This window comes from Hyaena hyaena, unplaced genomic scaffold, assembly GCF_003009895.1.
Source record: "Hyaena hyaena isolate Hyena2069 unplaced genomic scaffold, ASM300989v1 scaffold_1310, whole genome shotgun sequence".
In the NCBI taxonomy this organism is placed as follows: domain Eukaryota; kingdom Metazoa; phylum Chordata; class Mammalia; order Carnivora; family Hyaenidae; genus Hyaena; species Hyaena hyaena.
Genome location: NW_024081920.1, coordinates 298,006 through 319,951, shown reverse-complemented (window position 1 = coordinate 319,951; position 21,946 = coordinate 298,006). Strand labels below are relative to the sequence as shown.

Genomic DNA, 21,946 nt, shown 5'->3' with positions numbered 1-21,946 from the left:
TACACATTCTAAATTCATTTAGTTATCAGTTATACATGTATTCTGTTTGTCTTTCCTTCGACCAACTTTTTTTTTAGTTTATTTATTTGAGAGAGAGAGAACACAAGTGGGAGTGGGGGAGGGGCAGAGAGCGGGAGAGGCAGAGAAAGCAGATTCCAAAGTATCAGCTCCAGCAAGATGTGGAGCTCAGTCCCATGAACCGTGACATCATGACCTGAGCAGAGATCATGAGTCCCACGCTCAACAAACTGAGCCACCCAGATGCCTCTGATCAACTTCTTTTTGAGCAAAGTTTCCCTATAATCTTTTCTCAGATTTGATGGGTCTTCACACAGTACATAAAAGGATTCATTAGGGGTGGCACCAACAGGAAAACATCAGCCATGAGGATGTAAAACATAGGGGACACATTTTGGGGAAAGCGGTGGTGCATTCAGCATACGCACACAGAAGATAAGCACAGCACATATATGAGAGATGCAGGTATTGTTGAATTGTTCTTTGGGGGTTACAATGCCCAATACTGTCTTTAAGTTCATTATGTAGGAGAAAGTAATAAACAACAAATCCAGAATAGTAGAAAGGGTAGCACAGAGTCCATAGACAACATTGACACTATTGTCCGAGCATGCCAGCTTCATGACATCTTGGTGGAGACAGTAGGAGTGTGAGAGCAGGTTTTGATGACAGTATGCCAGGCGTTGGAGCAGAAAAAGCAATGGAAGGATCAACGTAACATTTTTGGAAGTCAGTAAGACCCCTGTTTTGATGACCCAGGCCCTAGTTAAGATTGTGCCTTATCTCAGAGGATTGTGGATGGCCGCATATCAGCCAAATGCCATTGCAGATAGTACAGATGTGAATAGATGGATACAGTAAGTGTGAATAGATGGATACAGAACTCCTGGGCATAGCATGCAGTGGCATAAACTTCATGGACAGCAAATAGGAATAGTCCCAAAGTGGTGGTTAGGGAAGAGAGGGACAACTCTAAATCAGAGATGGAGAGCATAGAAAAGAAATAGTACATGGGTTCATGGTGGCTTGGCTCTGTCTTGATAAAAAAGAGAATGGTACAGTTTCCCAGAGGAGAAAGAAGGTACACAGATGAGAAAGAAATTGATATCCAGATGTGACTCTTCTCCAGTCCAGGGATCCCAATAAGGAAGAATCTAAGAACTTCAGTGTTTGTGTTGTTAAGAGAAGACATGACAACATGGAAAGATACTGAACCTGGTGCTTGCCTCAGGACAGCTGGAAAATTTCTTAAGTGAAGTTATGTCAGATGTCCCTTTTGGTACAATCCCTTTAGGTCACAGATACTAAGAGAACTGCCAGAGACTTCCTAAGGTAAATATTTTGTGTCCCCCTTACCAGTTCAGGCTGTAAGAGAAGTCAAACAGAAACAAACATGAAGCATCTGATTTGCTCCTTCATCCAGAAGTTTCAGTTTTATTAAAGTGACAATCAGTTTGGGCCCTGCACATGTAACAGTCTCAGACAATCCTTTGATTTCAGGCAGGCAAAGCTCATAAAATCAGTGCTCCAATTTTATGGTTCTCTTATCTCAGTTTTATAAAACAAAACCTTGACCAGAAAAGCAAAGGTTAATGCGGATGGAAGTGGGAGGGATTTATAAGTTATCCCATACTTATATTCAAACATATGTACCTTAATAGGATAAACATTTGGAGTAATGGCATAACTGCGAGTTCATAACTGTATAATCTTAGAGTTCAAAGGGACTTTAGAAAATAAGTAGTTGTACTCTCCTGACTGAGCAGGGCCACTCTCAATCAATAGGTCACCGGCAGCTAACATATTCTAACTCATTCCCAGTATCATAGCTACTACCCAAAACTTTCTACTTCTTTGTTGAATACTCAGATTGTTTTTCTTCCTTGAATTGAGTTTATAAGTGTTTCTAAACCTTTTTTTCCCTCTTCAGGTACACAATCTAATTCTACTTACAAAAAGTAGCTTATTTATTGTTTCTCCCATTATTGATTGATGTCTATCTTATCCCACTGCTAGAATATAATGGTAGGGAATCAGGGGCACACTATTCACTACTGCATTTCCAGTGCTTAGCTTTTTTTTTTTTCACTAGTGAAACATAGTTGCAGCTTCATAATTATTTATTTAAATTGAATGTAAGTCTCCAAAGTTGAAGACCTTAATGATTTCTTCCATTAGTTATCTCTTTTTAGACTAAACCTCATCTATCTTTTGAAATAATGTACACATGAATTTTGATCATTTGGATTTGTTTGTTTGCTTTTTAGATTACTCAGTTGGTGCTCCTTAATAACAAATATTTGTGCTTGTTAACATATGAAAACACAGCTCCTTGGTCATTTGTCCAAAAAAGTGTCTTTTTCAAAGTCATTATCTTTATGAAGTTTTGCCTCCCATTTTCTTAATTATCAGTCTTAATGACTCTCCATGCAATCATTCACACAATCTCCCTCATTTTTAATTACCTGTAAGGGTTGATTCTTAGAGTTTTCCAAGACTATTGAGAGTATTCAGTAGAACCTTGGATTTTAAAAAGTATAATCTCTTAGTGTTTCTGTATCATACAGGCTGCTTCTTTGCTAGATTTTGCTCTTCTTCCCAACCTCTAATTGGGTGAACATTCATAGTACTGTCCAAGGAACTGGTTTTCTTGGAGCCCCATGGCTTATTAAGAATGAGTGTTTAGAACATAAGAGAAAAGCTAAGACTGAAAATAAGTACATGCTATCCACCATTTATTTAGTTTACCCACCTTCTGAAACTCCTCATCTGAACCGTAGAACTTACTTGATTTTCTGATTACAAGATTTGGCTAAAATTATCTTATGACAATAGACTGGCTGGCCATTTGTATTCTGGCCTTGGGATCACCATTGTCTCGAAGACTGGTTTTTTAGAAGTAGGGATTATTGGGATTTAATTTAAATGTATATGATAAGTCCCTTATATTAAATTATTTTATTTGATATCTATTATTTTTAACTGGTATATAATAAAAAAACACTCTCCTAAATGATTTAGTTAGATTTTCTGACTTAATGTTGTTATGATATAATTTTACCCATTTTATAGATAAGAAAACAAGTCTTAGAGAGGTACAATAATTTATCCAAAGTCCTGTATTTGAAGTGGTTTCCTGGGCAACCAAACTTAAGTGAGAGACTTGCCTTACAAAAAAAGAAAACCAACTGACAGTACTTGTACTCCAATTAAATTCACTTTGCTGATTACACTCAATTAAAAGAAACACATTAAAGAGTGTTTTCTCATTGCATTAATAATTTTTTCATAAACATGTAGTAAAGTGACTGAAACAAAGTAGATATTTTAAAATGGCTTTTGAATAAAATAATGGAACATAATTAAATATGTATGCCTTCACTGAGAACTCTAATAGGCAGTTATAATGAGAATCCTGAACTGTTTCTATGATCAACAACTTACCAAATGGCATGAGATGGCAAAAGAAAAATGAAGAGCATCTCCAACTGAAAATTGAAGAATCTCATGAAAAAATACTGTAGTTGAGAAACGGTCATGTAGAAATAGAAATAGAGTGTGTGTGAGAGGAAAAAAAACAGAAAAAGAGAGACAGAATATCACAAAGAAGCTATTTTCTAAGTATGTGCAAGAAATGGAGGCATTTATTTCTGAGTCTCTTGCCATTGATGAATTTAAGATTTACAGACCCCTCATAATTCTGAAAATGTCCTTAAACATAATGACCAGGAATAACTTCCATGTGTAAATGATACTGTATTTTTTGCATTCCAAGATGCATATACTTTACATATTATTCTTTACATTTTAAGATTTCTGAAATTGGAATGAAATTTACAATCAGTGGTGTCTGATTTGAGGCAATCAGGCACTTGCTTCTGCACATAAGGATTAAAAAGTCTGGAAAGGAGTAGGCTTCCAGTTTACCTGAGGTCTTCATTTATGACATCATTGTTATGGGAAACATGCTAAAGAAAGGGCCCTCATAAAACTAAGATGTTTAGGCTACACAGGCAAATAGTCATCTACTTTGAAAATTATGCTCATATGCTAATGTAACTCCAATATCACATGTTCTCTCTGGCTGATTTTCAGACATTGTACATCTAGAAAATAATGGCAACTTTTGCTCCTTTAATTTTATACAATGTACCATCCCTTGCGATGTGTTCCCCAAATCTCTCACAATTGGCCAGTATCCAATAGAAAAATATAACAAAAATAACAAAGTATAAAACATAATTTAAAAGAAATCTTTAAACTATTGTCCCCTGGTAAGTTTTATATGCATTCCATATGTCTTTGCTATTTCTTCTTGTAAAGGAAGAGTGTTTTTAGAATCTTAGAAGTGGATTTTTTTTTTTACTTTACCAGAAGTTTTCTACCAGTTTTCCACTAAGTGTCTTTCTGACGGACTTCTATGACAGCAAAGTATCCTCCAAGTGTAGTTTAGCTCAAGGCAATCTGGATAACCATGGGGTTAACCATTTCTTGTTAGACAATTACATTAGGACGAGGGTTTCTAATCTTTGACACTATGATATTTGGGCTTGGATAGTTACTTTTTGTAGGCAACTGTACTATGCATTGGAGACTGTGTCATGTAGGATGGCACATGACCATCCTGAATCTTTACCCTGTAGTTGTTGATAACGCACCTCACTTCCCAAGATGCAACAACTAAAAATGTTTCCAGATATTGCTAACTGTCTCCTGGTGGCTAAATTATTTCCAGTTGGGAACCATTGTTTTAGGAGGCCCAGAGTTTGCTTTCATTCCTCCAGGAACATGTGAAAATAATCATGGTGACCATAAAGTCCCCACACCCCTACTGGAATTTTTGTAGTTTTACCTTGCTTGTTTTATTTTGTTAAAGAGGTCAAAAACAACCTTGAAACCTAGAGTCACTTTGACAATGCTGCGAGTGACGTCCCTGTACAATACTCATGGGAACTTAATACCCTTCAAATCCATTTTATTATCCTTCCTCTTATTAAGTGTCGAAGGCTTCATTTTGTGCTGCTTATCTTCACACTGGAAAAATATGAGCTTCCGTTTCTTATAATTAATGAAGTATGTCCAATCTGTGCTTTGTTGTACTACAGCCCTCAGTGCCCATGGCTGCATCTGTGAGATTATGGAAAATTATGCACCTCAGACACAGAAGTACATAGCACCCTGATCTGATGATAGCCTTGTGGAAACATATGCTATGCTGAATGTGAAAGCTAAAAGGTAGCCCAATAGTACTATCCTGGGGTATAAATGATAAGGTGTGACTCCAGTTTTTGATTCCCTGTCTGTGTGGAATTCAATAAGACAGTTTCTCAAAGCCTCGATCTCTTCAACTGAAAAAATAGGAAGAATGATCTATAAAATTGTGAGAATCAAAGTAGAAAGTGTGCCTAAAAATATCTTGAAGTATATTTTGTATGTATTACCATTTCAAATGCAAGGCTTATATCTGTGAAAGATCTTAATTAAGTGTGAGATACTATCCGCTTACAGGCTGATTATTATTCTTAAGCATTTGTCAGTGCTGTAAATTGTCTCTTGATTTACCTGAGGATAAAAGTGCAGATTAGAACTGGTGTGGTTTGTGGAGAGGACGTGGGTCAATGAGAGGGCACAAGAAAATGTAAGAAACTTGTTCTATGACCCACAAGGTTTTAAGGTCATATTAGGGAGAGAATTTGGATTATTGTCACCCATCAAACCCAAGACAAAAATTCCTCCCTAATAACATATTATTTTTTCCTACTTTCAAAATCTGTGAACATCTGTGACATGCCTACTTTGTTTGTTGTTGTTTAATTTTTTCTTTTTATCTATTTATTTAAAAAATTTTTTCTTTCATAATTTATTGTCAAGTTGGTTTCCATATAACACCCAGTGCTCATCCCAACAAGTGCCCTCCTCCATGCCTATCACCCTACTTCCCCTCTCCCCCACCCTGATCAGCCCTCAGTTTGTTCTCAGTATTCAAGAGTCTCTCATGGTTTGCCTCCCTCCCTCTCCCCAACTATTTTTCCCCTTCTCCTCCCCAATAGTCCTCTGTTAAGTTTCTCCTGATCCACTTAAAAGTGAAAACATATGGTGTCTGTCTTTCTTTGCCTGACTTATTTCACTCAGTATAACACTCTCAAGTTCCTCCACATTGCTACAAATGGCCAGATTTCATTGTTTCTCATTGCCATGTAGTATTCCATTGTATAGATAAATCACATCTTCTTGATCCATTTGTCAGTTGATGGGCACTTAGGCTCTTTCCATGATATGGCTATTGTTGAAAGTGCTACTATGAAGATTGGGGTACATGTGCCCCTATGCACAGCACTCCTATATCCCTTGTGTAAATTCCTAGCAGTGTTATTGCTGGGTCATAGGGGAGTTCTATTGTTAAGTTTTTAAGGAACTTCCACACTGTTTTCCAGAGGGACTATACCAGTTTACATTCCCACCAACAGTGTAGGAGGGTGCCCATTTTTCGACATCCTTGCCAGCATCTATAGTATTTTGATTTGTTCATTTTAGCCACTCTTACTGGTATGAGGTGTTATCTCAGTGTCTCACACCATGCACAAAATAAAACTCAAAATGGATAAGTGACCTGAATGTGAGAGAGGAAATTATCAAAACCCTAGAGGAGAAAGCAGGAAACATTCTTGACCTTGACCTCATGCAGCTATTTCTTACTTGACACATCCCCAAAGGCAAGGGAATCAAGAGCAAAAATGAACTATTTATCTTTATCATCAAGATAAAAAGCTTCTGCAGGGCAAAGGTAGACAACCAATGGAATGGGAAAAGATAGTTGCAAATGACATATCAGATAAAGGGCTAGTATCCAAAATCTATAAGGAATTCACCAAACTCCACACCCAAAAAACAAATAATCCAGTGAAGAAATGGGCAGAAGACATGAACAGACACTTCTCCAAAGAAGACATCCAGATGGCCAACAGACACATGAAACGATGCTCAGTGTCACTCATCATTAGGGGAATACAAATCAAGACATGCCTACTTTTGAAATAAACAACTTAGGAAAGTATATCCAACCGTAATGAGTATTTTTGAACTCTTCAACAAATAATTTTCCTTATAAAAGATGGCCTCATTTCCACATTCAGTTGTTAACAATTATTTACTGGAAATCTATTCTGTGGCAGAAATATCCTAGATATTAGGCACAGAGACATAAAGAAAATAGATATGGTCTTTCTCCCAATTGATAGCATACTCTATTTAGAAAGTAGAAATTAAAAAAAAACAAAGCTATATCTGTAATTGAAAATCATAATTATAAGTGTCATGAAGAATAAAGAGTAAACAAGCAATAAAAAGATTTGTTTAAAGTAGAATCCATACCCAATGTGAGGCTTGAACTCATGACCCTACAATTAAGAGTGATATTCGGGGCGCCTGGATGGCTTAGTCGGTTGGGCGTCCGACTTTCGCTTAGGTCATGATCTCGCGGTTCGTGGGTTCGGGCCCCGCATCGGGCTCTGTGTTGACTGCCAGCTCAGCGCCTGGAGCCTGTTTCAGTCTGTGACTCCCTCTCTCTCTGACCCTCCCCTGTTCACGCTGTCTCTCTCTCTCTCTCCTAGAAAAAAAAAAAAAAGAGTGATATTCTATCAAGTGAGCTATCAAGGCGTCCCATTACAAAGATTTTCTAAAAAGAAGGTCATACTTTGAATTGAATGTTTAGGTAATCTATGATGAAATTATATTGAAACTTTAAAAAAGTGAATACTAAAGAATCAAATGAAATTGACGGCATTAAATCTAGGAATCAGGGCCAGATGTGAAAACTTAAACGAAAGAAAAATATTGGTATATTCAACAAATTATCAGAAGGGCAGTATAGCTATAGTTTATCTGATAATGTTAGGGAGATACAGAGGGCCAAGGACATATATAGCTTTTAGTATGTATATATTGCTTTAATTCGAATCCCAAAGAATTTAGAGTACATATTTAGAAGAGACAGTACATCATTCAATATTTTTTAAAAAGAAAACTTTCTTTTTTTTCTTTCTTACAAATAGTTTATTGTCAAGTTGGTTTCCATATAACACCAGGTGCTCATCCCCACAAGTGCCCTCCTCCATGCCCATCTCCCCCCTCCACCCCCACATCCATCAGTCCTCAGTTTGTTTCTCAGCATTCAAGAGTCTCTCATGGTTTACCTCTCTCCCTTTCCCCCACCATTTCCCCCCTTCTTCTCCCCATGGTCCTCAGTTAAGTTCCGCCTAATCCTCCTATACGTGAAAACATATGGTATCTGTCCTTCTCTGCCTGACTGATTTCACTCAGCATAACACCCTCAAGGTCCATCCATGTTGCTACACATGGCCAGATTTCATTGTTTCTCATTGCCATGTAGTATTCCATGGTATAGATAAACCACATCTTCTTGATCCATTCGTCCGTTGATGGACACTTAGGCTCTTTCCATGTTTTAGCTATTGTTGAGAGCGCTGCTATGAACATTGGGGTACATGTGCTCCTATGCAACAGCATTTCTGTATTCCTTGGGTAAATTCCTAGCAGTGCTATTGCTGGGTCATAGGGGAGTTCTATTGTTAGTTTCCTGAGGAACCTCCACACTGTTTTCCAGAGGGGCTGTACCAGTTTACATTCCCACCAACAGTGTAGGAGGGTGCCCGTTTCTCCACATCCTCGCCAGCATCTAGAGTTCTCTGATTTGCTCATTTTAGCCACTCTGACTGGCGTGAGGTGGTATCTCAGTGTGGTTTTGATTTGTATTTCCCTGATGAGGAGGGATGCTGAGCATCGTTTCATGTGTCTGTTGGCCATCTGGATGTCCTCTTTGGAGAAGTGTCTGTTCATATCTTCTGCCCATTTCTTCACTGGGTTGTTTGTTTTTCGGGCGTGTAGTTTGGTGAGTTCCTTATAGATTCTGGATATTAACCCTTTATCTGATATGTCATTTGCAACTATCTTTTCCCATTCCGTTGGTTGCCTATTAATTTTCTGGGTTGTTTCCTTGGCTGTGCAGAAGCTTTTAATCTTGATGAGGTCCCAACAGTTTATTTTTGCTCTTGATTCCCTTGCTTTTGGGGATGTGTCAAGTAAGAAGTTGCTGCGGTGGAGGTCAAGGAGGTTGTTTCCTGCTTTCTCCTCTAGGGTGTTGATAGTTTCCTGTCTCACGTTCAGGTCCTTTATCCATTTTGAGTTGATTTTTGTGCATGGTGTGAGAAAATGATCTAGTTTCATTCTTCTGCATGTTGCTGTCCAGTTCTCCCAACACCATCTGTTAAAAAGGCTGTCTTTTTTCCATTGGATATTCTTTCCTGCTTTGTCAAAGATCAGTTGGCTGTATACTTTTGGGTCCACTTCTGAGTTCTCAATTCTGTTCCATTGGTCTATGTGTCTGTTTTTGTGCCAATACCATACTGTCTTGAGGATGACAGCTTTGTAGTAGAGGCTGAAGTCTGGGATGGTGATACCTCCCGTTTTGGTTTTATTTTTCAGTATTACTTTGGCTATTCGGGGTCTTTTGTGGTTCCATACAAATTTTTGGATAGTTTGTTCTAGTTTTGAGAAGTATGCTGGTGCAATTTTGATTGGAATTGCATTGAATGTGTAGAGTGCTTTAGGTAGTAATGACATCTTAACTATATTTATTCTTCCTATCCATGAGCATGGAATGTTTTTCCATTTCTTTGTGTCTTCTTCAATTTCCTTCATAAGTTTTCTATAGTTTTCATCATACAGATCTCTTGTATCCTTGGTTAGGTTTATTCCGAGGTATTTTATGGTTTTTTTGTGCAACTGTGAATGGGATCAGTTTCTTGATTTCTCTTTCTGTTGCTTCATTATTGGTGTATAAAAATGCAACCGATTTCTGTACGTTGATTCTGTACTCTGTAACTTGGCTGAATTCTTGGATCAGTTCTAGTAGGCTTCTGGTGGAGTCTATCGGGTTTTCTATGTAAAGTATCATGTCGCCTGCAAAGAGTGAAAGTTTGACTTCCTCTTTGCCAATTCTGATGCCTTTGATTTCCTTTTGTTGTCTGATCGCTGATGCTAGGACTTCCAGCACTATGTTAAACAACAATGGTGAGAGTGGACATCCCTGTCGTGTTCCTGATCTCAGGGGAAAAGATCTCAGTTTTTCCCTGATGAGGATGATATTAGCTGAGGGCTTCTCATAGATGGCTTTGATGATGTTTAAGTAGGTTCCTTCTGTCCTGACTTTCTCTAGAGTCCTTATTAAGAAGGGTAAGAAGGGATGCTGTATTTTGTCAAACGCTTTTTCTGCATCTATTGACAGGATCATATGGTTTTTTATCTTTTCTTTTGTTGATGTGATGTATCACATTGATTGATTTGCGATGTTGAACCAGCTCTGTAATCCAGGAATGAGTCCCACTTGATCTTGGTGGATGATTCTTTTTATGTGCTGCTGAATTCGATTTGCAAGGGTCTTGTTGAGGATTTTTGCATCCATATTCATCAAGGATATTGGTCTGTCGTTCTCTTTTTTTGCTGATTCTCTGTCTGGCTTGGGAATCAGAGTGATGCTGGCTTCATAAAACAAGTCTGGGAGTTTACCTTCGATTTCTATTTTTTGGAATAGCTTGAGAAGAATTGGGATTAATTCTGTTTTAAATGTTTGGTAGTATTCCCCAGGGAAGCCGTCAGGTCCAGGGCTCTTATTTGTTGGGAGATTTTTGATCACTGATTCAGTTTCTTCACTCGTTATGGGTTGTTCAGGTTTTCTATTTCTTCCTGTGTGAATTTTGGTAGTGAATGTGTGTTTAGGAATTTGTCCATTTCTTCTAAGTTGTCCAATTTGTTGGCATATGATTTTTCATAGTGTTCCCTGATAATTGCTTGTATTTCTGAGGGATTGGTTGTAATAAGTCCATTTTCATTCATGATTTTGTCTATTTGAGTGCTCTCTCTTTTCTTTTTGAGAAACCTGGCTAGATGTTTGTCAATTTTGTTTACTTTTTCAAAAAACCAACTCTTGGTTTCATAGATCTGTTCAATTGTTTCTTTGGTCTCTAAGTTGTTTATTTCTGCCCTAATTTTTACTATTTCTCTTCTTCTACTGGGTTTAGGGCGTTCTTGTTGCTCTGACTCTAGTTCCTTTCCGTGAGCTGTTAGATTTTGGACTTGCGCTTTTTCTAATCTCTTGTAATAGGCCTGGAGAGCAATGTACTTTCCTCTTAGGACTGCTTTTGCCGCATCCCATAGAGTTTGAATTGTTGTGTTTTCATTTACATTTGTTTCCATATATTTTTAAATATCATCTCTAACTGCCTGATTGGCCCATTCATTCTTTAGTAGGGTGGTTTTTAACCTCCATGTTTTTGGAGGTTTTCCAGACTTCTTCTTGTGAATGATTTCAAGTTTCAGAGCATTATGATCTGACAGTGTGCATGGTATGATCTCAATTCTTTTATATTTATTGAGGGCTGCTTTAAGTCCCAGTAAGTGATCTATCTTGGAGACTGTGCCATGCGCACTTGAAAAGAAAGTGAATTCCCTGGCCTCAGGATGTAAAGTTCTAAATATATCTGTCTGATCCATATAGTTCAATGTGTCTTTCAAGTCCATTATTTCTTTAGTGATTTTCTGTCTGCTTGACCTATCCTTGCTGTAAGCGTAGTATTAAAGTCCCCTGCTATTAGCACATTCTTATCTATAAGCTTGTTTCTGTTTGTGATTGTTTTAGATATTTAGGTGCTCCCATATTCGGTGCGTAGACATTTATGATTGTTAGTTCTTCCTGATGGATGGACCCTGTAATTATTATGTAGTGCCCTTCTTCATCTCTTGTGATTGTCTTTAATTTAAAGTCCAGTTTGTCTGATATAAGTATAGCTACTCTGGCTTTCTTTTGATTTCCTCTAGCATGATATATATTTCTCCATCACCTTACTTTAATCTGAAGGTGACTTCCAGTCTAAAATGAGTTTCTTGTAGACAGCATCTAGATGCATTTTGTTTTTTTATCCATTCTGCTAACCTATGTCTTTTGATTGAAGCATTCAGCTCATTTACATTCAGTGTTATTATTGAAATATGTGGGTTTAGAGTCGTCGTGTCCTTTGTGGGGTTCATGCTTGTGGTGGTTCCTTGTAACATTTCCCTCAGAGTGTCCCACTCAGGATTTCTTGTAGGGCTGGCTTAGTGGTGACAAATTCTTTCCATTTCTGTTTATTTGGAAAGACTTTTCTGTCTCCTTCTATTTTGAATGACAGGCTTGCTGGATAGAGGATTCTTGGCTGCATATTTTTACTGTTTATCACATTGAAGATCTCCTGCCATTCATTTCAAGCCTGCCAAGTTTCAGTAGATAGGTCTGTCATCACTCTGAATGGTTTCCCTTTGTATGTTAGGGCCCATTTCTCCCTAGCTGCTTTCAGAATTCTCTCTTTGTCCTTGTATTTTGCCATTTTTACTATGATATGCCGTGCAGAAGATCGATTCAAGTTACGCCTGAGGGGAGTCCTCTGAGCCTCTTGTATTTCCACATTTACTTCCTTCCCCAGGTCGGGGAAGTTCTCTGGTATAATTTGTTCCAGGACTCCTTCAGCACCTTTCCCTCTCTCTTCCTCTTCTGGGATTCCTATGATACCGATATTGTTGCGTTTGACCGTATCGCTGAGCACTCGAACTCCTCTTTCCTGTTCCTGGATCAGTTTGTCTCTTCTTTTGTCAGCTTCTTGTTTTTCTATAATGGTGTCTTCTAGATCACTTATTCTCCTTTCTGCCTCTTCAAGCCGTGCATTGGAGGCCTCTAATTTATTATGGATCTCATTTATCGCATTTTTTAATTCTTCATGCCTATTTTTATTTTCCATTCTGTCTTTAGCCATAGTTTCTTTGATGTCCCCTATGTTTTTTTCAAGCCCAGCTATTAATTTTACCATTATTATTCTAAAATCTTGTTCAGTTATGCTGCTTATATCTGTTTTGAGCAGTTCATTAGCTGTCATTTCTTCTTGGAGTTTCTTTGGAGGAGAGGTCTTTCGTTTCGTCATTTTAGTTAGCTTTCCGGCTCTTGTTGGTTTAAAGACCTGTTATGCTCTCTGTATCTATGAACGCTGCTATATCCAAGAAGACTCTTTGACTGTCCAGGGCCTATCCTTTCAGAGAGTGTTTTTTGAATGGTATCTCTTGGTCTCTCTTGTTGGGACCTTGGTTATTTTATTTTCCTATTCGTAGTGATATTTGGGACTCTCCACCTTGTGTACTCTGGCTAGTTTCTTGAGGTAGCCCAGGAAAAGAAAAAAGACAGACAAACACACAGGGAGCAGGAGCACACAAACGCACAGGCTAATTCAGCTAACATGCAAAGCGAGTGGGAAAACGACAAAGTTAAGAGAAAAGATGGAGGAGGGAGGGCGAATAATAGGGAGTATAAAATACATAAAAGGGTCAAAAAGGAGAAAAGAAAAGGAAAAAAAGAACAAAACCGGTGGACAAAGAACGGTTTAAAGCATTTAACCAGATTTCCCAGCTATAGTTAAATAGCCATGTGTATGCAGTGCTGGTTGAAGAGCATAAAGAAAGAGAGAGAAGACAGGGTGGGGATGAGGCAAAATTGGAAATAGAATGAACAGGCACAAGGGATAAGAAGCTTTTTTCAAATAGCTGGACTATGGTTGGATAGGTGAGAGAAGGATGCTGGTGGTATCCAGAGAAACTATATAGTCTAATTACTCCTGAGAGAAAGAGATGAAAATGTTGGTCGGTATAGAATTTACATCTACAGAATGGACTAAATGTGATTGTTTCAGCAAGCCGGTGACCAGAGTTAATCAGGTCAGTGTTTTGGGGAAAAAAGAAAGAAAAGAAAAAAAAAAAAGAAAAAGAAGGAAAAAAAAAAGGGAGGAGAGCAGTTCTCAAGCAGGGATGGGTGTGGTGTGATCCAATGTGTCAGGCAGGATTTCTGCCTTGAGGGTTGTGGGGAGGAGAGTGACGGTGCTCCAGTCCCTTCTTGAACCAAGCGCTGCACCTCGCTTTTTGGGCGTGTAAACTCCCCGTACCGGGGGCACAGCCAAAGTTGGTTACACTCTTCAACCCAGGCCAGTCACAGTCTCCAAATCCCAGTCTGAACTTCCTGCTGAAATTAGACACAACTTCCCAGACAATCCCCTTGGGGCAATTCCAGGCCTCCTGCCTAGCTCTGGGGGTGGAGTCAGAATTGCTGCTTCCTTCTATGGGTCGGGCTGGCAAGCATGGGTGGGGGCTTGCCTGCCAGGTGCACGGAGCCCACTGGAGTGAGGAAAACCAGGTCCCTCTATGGCTCATCACCCGAAACACGTACTCGTGGGCAAATCTGCCAGTTTTTATCTCTTTGCCTTCCCTCTAGAGTTCCATTGAGCCATGAGCGCGGATACCCGGTGCCTGTGCGCGGCTATTCCAGGGGCCCAAGCTAACCGGGAGGACAATGGCGGCAGGTGCGCCGCTATTTTAGAAGTCCTGCCTGCCAAGATAAGCACAAAGAAGCAGTCCGCGAGCTCACCTCCTCTGGGACCAGTTGGCGCTAGGGGTCCTGGGGTGCAGGTATTTGGCACTCACAGTGTTTCTATGCCCCGAGCGGAGGTTTTTCCCTGTGTGGAGGTTTTTCTATTTCGGACTCTTTTTCCCCCTCTCATTCCCCGCAGAGAATTCCCCCATCCATCGCCTCCGACCCTGGAGTCTCCGATCCCAGCCCGATTTTATCTCCCCCAATTCGCACTCACGTTAGAAGGATTTCTCAGTGGATTCTGCATCTTTTTTCTCCCAATCTCTCGGGTTTCGTAAGGTTTCTGATGTCTTCAAATCTTTTCCGTGTGAGGTATGGGCGTGAGTGCAAGTATGCAGCTTCCTACTTCTCCACCATCTTGCCGGAATCTCCAAAGAAAACTTTCATCATGCATAGAAAATTAGTTAGAAAGCAGGAAAAGTACACATTTGGAAACTAAAGAGATTATTGCAGTAATTCACCAAAGAAATTCTTATGACATTCTAGAGTGATTAAAAAGGAAATAATGAGGAGAAGAATTATGATATAATTTGGGTCTAGAATAAAAAGAAGTTGTTACAGATAGAATGAATATAGGGGATGAGAAGTACACTTCCAGTAGAAGGACAAAACACTATCTTAAGTGTAATTTATTGCTTTTATCAGAGATGACATTATTTTCATTTTTTGTTAACTGGGATAGAGACCCCAGAAAATGTACTTCCTGTTTCTTGTTTTATGTCCTTTCTCAGTATCCAGTTTGAATAAAATAAATCTGATGATAAAACAAGAAAAATATATTGCTTATTTGTGGCTAATACTAGGTTTTCTAAACTCACCTTTAATCTTTTATCCAAGACATTTCTCAGATATGTTTTCTACAATATATGACTATTATATATGCTTCTGACATAATCTTGCTAAAAGTCTCACTCTAATTTTCTTAGTTTTCACACAGTACACAATGGGATTCATCGTAGGAGGCACAAGTAAAAGAACATTTGCCATGAGAACATTGAAGAGAGGTGAGACATGTCGGACAAAGCGATGGACAATGGAAAGGTTGATGGTGGGCAGATAGAAGACGATCACTGCACAGATGTGTGAAATACAAGTATTGAGGGCCTTGAGCTGCTCCTTTCGGGATGCAATTCCCAACACAGTCTTGAGGATCAGGCCGTAAGACACAGCAATGAGCATAAAGTCTACCATAAGACACAGTGCGCCAAAAAAGCCATAGATGACGTCAATTCGGTTGTCAGAGCAGGTCAACTTCATGACATCCTGGTGGAGACAGTAGGAATGAGATAGTTGGCTTTTATTACAATATTTCAAACTTCTCAAAGTCAATGGGAAGGGCAGCACTAGGAGGACACCCTTAACAGATATCACTATTCCTATTTTGACAACTCTGATAGGAGTAAGAATGGAGCTGTATCTTAGAGGACTGTGGATGGCTAGGAAGGGTCAAATGACATGATCAGGAGCACTGAGGATTCCACTGCTGTGAAACCATGGATGAAGAATTCCTGGGCAAAACAGGCATTGGCAGAAATTTCAGGGGCATTGAATAAGAAGATCCTCCACGTGGTGGGTAGAGAAGAGAAGTACAAGCCCATGTCAGACATGGCCAACATAGAAAGGAAGTAGTACATGGGTTCATGCAGGGAAGGCTCTGTCTTTGTGACCAAAAGAATGGTGCAGTTTCCCAGAAGAGCAAAAAGATACATGCTGCAGATGGGGACAGAGATCCAGATGTGTGCATATTCCAGCCCTGGCATCCCAACCAAGAAGAAGGTGGTGATTTCAACATCTGATGTATTAATAATGGACATCATACATTTAAAGCGTTCTGCAATGAAACAGAGATTCTTGAGTTGATAAAATATGAATATCTGGAAATTTGCTAGAAAAAAATGCAGTTGTTGAAGTTTCTGACTCTTTTAGCAGAATAAAATATTTATGTGACTATTATATAGTGAGAAGTGGATGCCAATTTAGATCTACTTATAGAATAGATGAAGAAAATTTCTTTTGGCCATATTTTTCCCATAGCGAAACTAGAAATTGATTTTGTATTCATATAAGAATCTAATTTCATTTTCTATTTAAAACATTAGTAAACTCTAGGCAATCAACGTGGAATTCTCTATTTCTTGGTTTCACATTCCAGATAAGATATTGGGTAAAATATATGACTTCTAAAATGACACTATGAAGGTAAAGGAATCTCACAACTCAGTATCTTCCTACCCCTTGGAAATACCACAAAAATATTCTTTCACAAACTATCCTTAGTTCTGTTCCCTGCCATCTGAAAATTGTTGGTTATTTAAAAATCCTTTTAAAAATCCCACTATTTTCAAATCCTGAAATACTTGTAAGGGCAGTCACACTGCAGAGATTACTGACATATTATGTCTCATGTTTTCCTGACCTGGAATTTGTGACCACTTGTGTAGTATTAACAGAAGAATGATAATAACAAAATAGTATCACAATTTAGGAGAATCTGAATTCTGTTGAAGTATGATTTCCTGTTTACATAGTCTCTGAACATTTTCCTTGAGATATGGCCTCTGGAGGCTTCTTCCTTTTTATATGAAGTTGTACATGGTTGATTACCAAAAAAGAGGGTAAAAATAAAATAGATGAGGATATCTGAGTACTTACCAGAGAGCAGACATTTTGGAGAGCACTTCTGAGAGTAGCTGAAGTATTTCAGCAAAGTTCCAGAAGTTACCAAAGCCACTTCCTTATATATAAAGACTTGCCTCTTTTTTTTTCCTTTCTCAGTCTTGTACCTGCCCAAGGGGCAGCAAACCTTTGGGGGATTCCAACCAGGATATATCTGTTCTGAGACTAAGAATAAACATGTGCAGATGCAATAAATCCAGAGATGGTTAATACCAAAAAAGTGAAATAAGTATCTAGACTTTGAATTAGGGACCATTTTGGTTGGCGAGAAGTCCTTAAGAACCAGGAGTGGTAAAGACCTGGTAAATCCTGTACAAAGTCTCTGACACTTCCATTGGGTATTTGGCTCAGATATTACTCCTATGTGTTGAACATGGTCAAAACAGAAATGCTGTGTGTTGAATCAGTGCAATCAAGGAAGTGATGGAGGACAAATATCTTATGATATATATTTTTAGCCTTCTGGTTAACTCCGGAGGCCTGTATCCATCCTTCCAGATACTTACTGCTAGACATTACTAACTAAATATCCCTTAAAATCAACTTGTACAATAGACTTCATTGTCTCCTTTTCCAATTCTGATCTCTTCTTAGGGAGCTATCTCTATAATAAGACCTTATTCTTAATATTTAAAAAACCCTAAATCCTGAGCCCTTTAACCTCTTTTTGCTCACATTTTGTTCATAGCAATAGCCAACCTTTGTTGAGAATTTAAATTGTTCCAGTTACTGAGATTAATTCATTATTGATGAGGATTTTGAGTCCTTGAGTCTTTTTTTTAAATGTTTATTAATTTTTGAGACAGAGAGAGAGACAGAGCAGGAGCAGGGGAAGGACAGAGAGAGAGGGAGACATAGAATTCAAAGCAGGCTCCATGCTCTGAGCCATCAGCACAGAACCTGATGCAAGCTGCAAACCCAAAAATCTCAAGATCATGACCTGAGTGGAAGTCCGAAGCCCAACCAATTGAGCCGTTTAGGCACCCCCTTGAGTCTTTTAAATAATGACAAGTACGCTTATTATCTTCATTTTACTGATGAAGAAAATGTTTCTCAAGGAGGACAAGTAGCCTCTCAAAGATATTGTACAGTAAAAGTAAGGTATGCAACAAAGAAAATACTTTTTAAGGATACCAGAGAAGATTCTCTTGAAGGAAAAAATATGTTTATATATATACTCACCTCCATTAATACAGAGCCTTGGATGAGAGCTAATATTGAGTAGATCAAATAGAGGAAGTATAACAAAATATTTCTATAACCCTCTACAATAATCTTTTTTTAAGTTTATGATAGTTACTTTATTTTACACAGGTCCTATTGTTTTCATCCTCTTCAGAAATAAGTTCCCTTGGCTATACTGTCAGGAATTCTCCATCTTCAACTCTTGCTGTATCTCTGAACTTTCCAATTCCTTCTCATAAAGGAGATGACAGAATATATCTGAGTTTTTTATTATTATTGTGTGTATCATAGTTGCAACGATGGTGTTATGTTTTTATTGGCTTATTGCCCAACTTTGGAGACCAATTCCATTTGTTCTATGATGATAGTAATAAGCTACAACAGGGAAATTATCACATCTATTATTGTTATTTTGATATGTCCGGTCCCTGGCATGTTTAAAGGCATGTGGTAGTTTAGTAAATGTTTATTGAATCAATTAATGAATGAATTGCATTGTAAAACATGGCATTTTAAATCATATACTGTTTTTAACTTTATTGTCTTTAGTATCTTTCCCATTTGGTTATGCTTGTTATGGAGTAAAAGAACAGATTTTGATAAATCTAACATCTGTTCATATGGATTTTTATTGTGTAATCTGGCATTATTTATATTTTTGCACACATAATTTATATAATCTTATTTTGAAAGTTTTATTTGCATATAGCACATATTTCAAATATAGAATATTATTACACAATAGGATGAATTACATATATATAATAATTATTAACATTGGATCATATAAATTTGAAGCATGTTTTAATAATAAAAAGACTACATATTAATGGAAGTTTTTCTTGGCCATATGCACCAAATGTTAATAAAAATATGCATGTCAAACAGACGGGACAGTTTAAGCAATCCCTCAATGGAAACATATAGGTAAAGTTGACTTATTAGGAAAGAAGAGTTGAAAACAAAGACATAACTTCAGTTATATTCAGGAAGGGAGTTTTCATGGCTCTTGGATAGGTGCTGTCAGTTAAGATAACATACACCTGGCTGCCTGTCTCTATTCTCAAGCATAAGATTCCATAGATGCCTTTATTTTTCCCTAACGATTCACAATTATTACTAAGTACACAGCTTTGTAATCACTAGTGTAATGATGTTTGTATTTCTGGGAACTACCCATAAAATCCCTATAGGCCATCATGTGAGCTCATTTGTCATATATGTTTTAACAGTCATTTTCCTTAAATGGTCTTGACATGATTATTTCATACTGATGTCATTCTGCCAACTTTGGCAGGCATAGTAGACATCTACTGGGTTTGTTTGCTGTTATTTTCATTTATGTGTTTTTGTTTGGTTTATTCCAGTCCATTTCAGCAACTTTCCTAAAAAGAGAAATCCTTACTTTATGTATTGCAATCACAATGTTTGAGGTAGTGGCACATGACTAATTTTGCCATTGGCATTAAACTCATCTCCTCGGATATAGTGTCCATTCTCTTTAGGATATTAAGGAAGTGATATTCAATCCTTTCCCTAAATCTCTAAGTGGAACTGATAGTGACAGTTCTTTCTTCTCTATTAGATAAGATGTTAGAAATGTCCACTGCCAGTTTATCCAGCTTGCAACCACCTACCATACCATGTGGATTAGCTTCATTTGGAATACTGACACAGTAAAAAAGACAGGTGAAGACAGAGTTAGTGGTGCTAATGACCTCTTTCTGGCACTGAAGTATGCTGTAGTCAGCACCCCCCTCCCGCCTGCAGATTCCTATAACTTTTACTCCGTATCTGTGAGCCATTGTAATATCTAAGAATGTTTTGTTTTTGCGATATCTGGTTTGTTGTCACTTGTACTGGAGTGTGTACTCCACTAAAGCAAGCTTTTTGATTTTCAGAGTTGAGTGTGCATTAATGATATTAGTTTGTATTAGAATGAGGAATTCACCAGTGAGATGAGATCCTAGTGGTCTAATAGTGAGATCCTATAGATCTAATGAGATATTATATATATTTGATATTACTCCATTGTAAAAATTAAATATTTAAAAAATAGTTTATTGTCAAGTTGGTTTCCATGTAACACCCAGTGCTCATCCCCACAAGTGCCCTCCTTCATGCCCATCACCCCCCACACCCATCAGTTCTCAGTTTGTCCTCAGCATTCAAGAGTCTCTCATGGTTTGCCTCTCTCCCTCTCCCCCACTATTTCTCCCCTTCTTCTCCCTCTTGTTCCTCTTTTAATTTCCTCCTAATCCTCCTATACGTGTAAACATATGTTATTTGTCCTTCTCTGCCTGACTTATTTTGCTCAGCATAACTCCCTCAAGTTCCATCCATGTTGCTACACAAGGCCAGATTTCATTCTTTCTCATTGCCATGTAGTATTCCATCGTATAGATAAACCATATCTTCTTGATCCATTCGTCCGTTGATGGACATTTAGGCTCTTTCCATGTTTTGGCTATTGTTGAGATGTGCTCCTATAAAAATTAAAGATTTTTAAGAATTTTGTTTTGGGGGTAGAAAGAGAGAGAGGGAGAGAAAATTTAAGCGGGCTCTACATTCAGCACAGAGCTGGACACTGGGGACTCCATCCACAACCCTGGAACCATGACCTGAGCCAAAATTAAGAGTCAGACGCTCAACTGAATGAGTCACCCAGGTGCCCCTTAAAAATTAAATTGTAAAAAAAGTGCTCATCAAGATATGTGTGCTCTTAACCCCTTTTACCTATTTCACCCATTACCTCTTCCTCTGGTAATGACCTGTTTGTTCTGTGTATTTAAGAGTCTGGGTTTGTTTTTTGTCTCCTTTTTTATGTTTGGTCATTTTTTTTGTTTCATAAATTCCACATATGAATGTTTGTCTTTATCTGACTGACTTTTTATTTCACTTAGCATTACATCTTGCTGCAGATAACAAGATCTCATTCTTTTTATAGCTGAGTAATATTCCTTTGTATATACATACATACATATATATATATATATGTAAAGAGAGAGAGAGACTTTTTCTTTATTATTCATTTATTGATGGGCAGTTGGATTGCTTCCTATCTTTGCTATTGCAAATAATGTTGCAATAAACATAAGGGTTCATATCTCTTTTCAAATTAGTGGTTTTGTTTATTTTGGATAAATATGCAGCAGCAGAATTACTGCATTATATGGTAATTCTATTTTCAATTTTTTTTGGAATCTTCATACTGTTTTCCACAGTGGCTGTAACCAATTTACATTCTACCAACAGTGCATGAGGGTTCTTTTTTCCCCACATCCTTGCCAACATTTGTCATTACTTGCCTTTTGGATTTTAGCTATTCTGGTGGATGTAAGGTAATAGCTCATGGTGATTGCGATTTGCCTTTCCCAGATGATTAGTAATGTTGAGCATCTTTTCACATGTCTGTTGGCCATTTGTACACCATTTTTGGAAAAATGTCTCTTCAGGTCCTCTGGTCTTTTTAAATTAGATTATTTGTTTTTAGGTGTTGGGTTCTATAAGTTTTTTATCTGTTTTGTCTATTAAACCCTTATAATATATATC

At 37.9% G+C, this 21,946-nt stretch overlaps 1 protein-coding gene and 1 pseudogene across 1 annotated transcript; both read right to left on the bottom strand.

Annotated features, from left to right (window-relative positions):
* Nucleotides 1-271: 271 nt before the first annotated feature.
* Nucleotides 272-1,210, bottom strand: LOC120224924 (annotated as a pseudogene).
* Nucleotides 1,211-15,406: 14,196 nt separating this feature from the next.
* On the bottom strand, nucleotides 15,407-16,350 carry LOC120224947 (olfactory receptor 51A4-like). Its single transcript, XM_039223185.1, is given in 2 exon segments — nucleotides 15,407-15,978; nucleotides 15,981-16,350. Coding segments are annotated over 2 exon segments (942 nt in total).
* Between the last annotated feature and the right edge of the window lie 5,596 nt (nucleotides 16,351-21,946).